Raw genomic sequence first — 3,264 nt, 5'->3', positions numbered from 1 at the left:
CACTACTTGATAAGTCCTCTATATAGTATATCTGAAGTTTCTTCTTAAAGGAACAAATCTATATATATATATATATATATATATAAAGTTACATATGAAAAAATTTAAAGTATTAATGGAATATTTAATATTAAACTGAAACAATGAATTTTTGAAAAAACAAAAAGCATATTAGATTTGTATAAAACTTAAAAAAATAAAAATGCGTATGAACAATAAATATTTAAATTTTATTTACTATTTTTTGGTAGAACTATATAATGTCTTTCAAATTGAACGATTTAATTTTAAAACACATAAATAAAGAAACATTTAATTATAATTTTTGCAACATAGCTTTCTAAACTATAAAATATTGACACTAAACGAAGAATATGTATTAATTATATCCAAATTTTATTACTGTTTTATATTTTATTTATATATTTCTATTATAACTATAATATAAAGTTAGTTCAATGCACGGAAAAAAATGATAGTATATGCTAAATTTTATTGAATAATTAATAAGTTATGGATGAATTGATCATTTGTGCCTATCTTCGTATATCATGTGCACTTATATCGGCAAAGTTTTTCGGAAGCTTAAAGCAGCTTAATTTTTTTTCAAGCTACATATTTAGTACGCAGAAAATTAATATTAAGTTAGTTTAACAAGATTAAACTAGCTTAACAGGCCTTATTTTATTAATGTGCTACCCGAACATTAAACAAGCTTAAGGCAACTAGAAAATTTTATTTATCCAGTTTTAGCATCTTGTTAATATTAATTATATAAACTATACCCATTTTGATAACTCTATCATTTTTATTTAAAATTTTAGCTTGTGATATCAGACAACCACCTAGCTTTAACTAAAACTAAAGTAATAATCTCAATTTCAACTACTCTTTCATCTAATTCGTGTCTCACCTTTTAATTCATGTCCAATTCCAATTCGAACGCAGCTCATATGTCTAAGAGAGCCTTAGTATCACGGTTTATTATTCAAACTATTTAATGCATTGCCTACCCAACTAATAACCCGAGTAAAGATTGAACTATGTTTGTTAGCAATAGTCTACGTAACGCTCGCTAGTGACATCAGCTTCATATCTATGTTATAAAAATACCAACCAAAAAATTATATATAACGGAACTATAATCTTCCATGATATAGCAAAAGTTAAAACACCATGAAATCCATCTATCTAATCCTCCCAATTTCCCTACTCCTCCTAACAACTACCGGTTCATCTGAACCGGTCCAAGACGTCACAGGTAACCCGGTTGAAACCCAGTACCCCTACTACATTCTCCCATCAACACGTGGCAGTGGTGGCGGTGGCGTCACCCAGGGCCCAAGAAACTCCTCCGAGTTCTGCCCCTTCTACGTCATCCAGGAAGATCTAGAAGCTTCGAGAGGTCTTCCGGTGAGGTTCAAGCCAGTCAACCCTAATGACAAAGTTTTGAAAGCGTCAACCAACGTGAACGTGGAGTTTGCTGCCGCCACCACGTGTGTACAATCGACTGTGTGGCGGCTGGGAGGACGGAGAAGATACGTCGAGAGCGGTGGGGTGGCGGGTAGCCCTGGTGTTAGGACGGTGAGTAATTGGTTTAGGGTTGTGAAGGAGGGTAAAATGGGGATTTATAAGGTGGTGTTTTGCCCTGGGGTTTGTAGTGAATGTAGGGTGGAGTGTGGCGATGTAGGGGTATTTAAGGAATTTGGGAAGAGGTTTTTGGGGGTTATGAGTTCTAGTCAACCTCTTCTTGTTGTTTTTAAGAGAGCTTAGTTGAATATTCAGTTGATCGATTTAGATCATGCACTGAGGGTTATTGGGATATTATGTATGCTACATAAATTGGTAATAAGAATGACGCCATCCTCTCCCGTTAAATATGTATTATTTATGAATCTTTGTTACAAATCTGATCTGAATATGTAGGAGATATATTCACATTAGTAAATTCATATTAAATGTTTGAAGTTTGGAATAAAAAAATAAAATATCCAATCTAAATCTAATCATATAATGCTTATAAATTTGATCTTTTGAAGCATTAAATTACTCTAAATCAACCGTTATGTTTCTCTTTCTACCCTTAAACCCTTAATTGTCGACACTTGCGGTTACAACCCTTTTACTACCTTGGGTTACAGAAATGTATGCGGCAACTCATTACCATCTCATCACTATAAAACCTGGATATCAAAATCATAATATTAGACCTGACATCTTTGGCTTCTCCAGCTTTGCCAACGACCAGGTTAGCCACGATTGTGTATCTTTCTCCCACAACCTTTCTGCCATCGGTACAAATTGTAATTATCTCCTTAAAATTTTGGAAGAAAGCATTCTTTTTCTTAGAAGTGGACAAAGCAAGGCCGAGATTCCATCGGCAACTCATCAATCTTTAAACAATTTTTTCTCTAGCATAGAAGAATCCTTACTTCCTTCACCTGACCATTTTTGTTGGATTTGGCAGTCTCCTATTTGTCTATGACACCAATAACACCGTGTCCCATAGTCTCTTTCGCTGCAAATCTCATTCCAAACAATCATTTGAACTTTTGACCAAGTGATTAATCTCTTAAAATCTTCTAAATAAAATCGCTTTTTAGTTTTTATTGATTTTGTTAAGGATTTTTGAATTTTGCACCTACGATTCCATATTTCCCTGCAAATAAACTATGATGGGAAAATATCTAGTGCATTGAATTGATTACTAACTTGTTTGAATTTTCTATGAATTTGTTTTCACAATTGCAATGATTTTTTTTAATTAATCACGTGTTTCTATATCATAAATGAATTGCTAACTATTGAGTATTTTATTTAGGGATGATTTCATTGATTTGGAGTTCGTCTTCCAACAAAAGAAATTCATTTGATCAAAGGTCAACAAGTTGATCGAAGGTGAGGATCCCGCATTTCCACCTCTCGAAGATATGCATGGTAGTGGATTTTGTTTGTAGTTGGAAAGCACTAGAAGAGATGAGTTTCTTCTTTTGGAATGATGAGAGTGTTTTTAATAAATCTTACAAAAGAGAAACTTTATGTTCGCTAATTGCCTTTTCATTTGTTATTTGTCTAAATTTACCCTGCACTAAAAATATTTTATGATTTGTAGTATAACTATTAGCCTGGTTTTGATTCATGAATTAGATGTCTTAGAATATTAGGTGAAAATACTTGTTTGATTTGAGTAAAAACCTTCATTCCTACAGTCATTTTCACAACATTAACGACCTATACTGATCGTGTTCCTTAAATTGAGTACAT

General features: G+C 32.8%; 1 protein-coding gene across 1 annotated transcript; it reads left to right on the top strand.

Annotated features, from left to right (window-relative positions):
• The first annotated feature begins 1,176 nt into the window (after positions 1 to 1,176).
• LOC141249759 (uncharacterized) lies at positions 1,177 to 2,556 on the top strand. The gene is made up of 3 exons (XM_073669791.1): positions 1,177 to 1,615; positions 2,142 to 2,294; positions 2,468 to 2,556. Exons 1-3 carry the CDS (start codon positions 1,177 to 1,179, stop codon positions 2,554 to 2,556), a joined length of 681 nt encoding a protein of 226 aa, XP_073525892.1.
• Positions 2,557 to 3,264: the final 708 nt, after the last annotated feature.

Source organism: Phyllobates terribilis, unplaced genomic scaffold, assembly GCF_046119375.1.
Source record: "Phyllobates terribilis strain yellow unplaced genomic scaffold, ASM4611937v1 Scaffold_5106__1_contigs__length_54360, whole genome shotgun sequence".
Taxonomy (NCBI): Eukaryota; Metazoa; Chordata; class Amphibia; order Anura; family Dendrobatidae; genus Phyllobates; species Phyllobates terribilis.
This window is presented reverse-complemented; position numbering and strand designations above follow the sequence as displayed.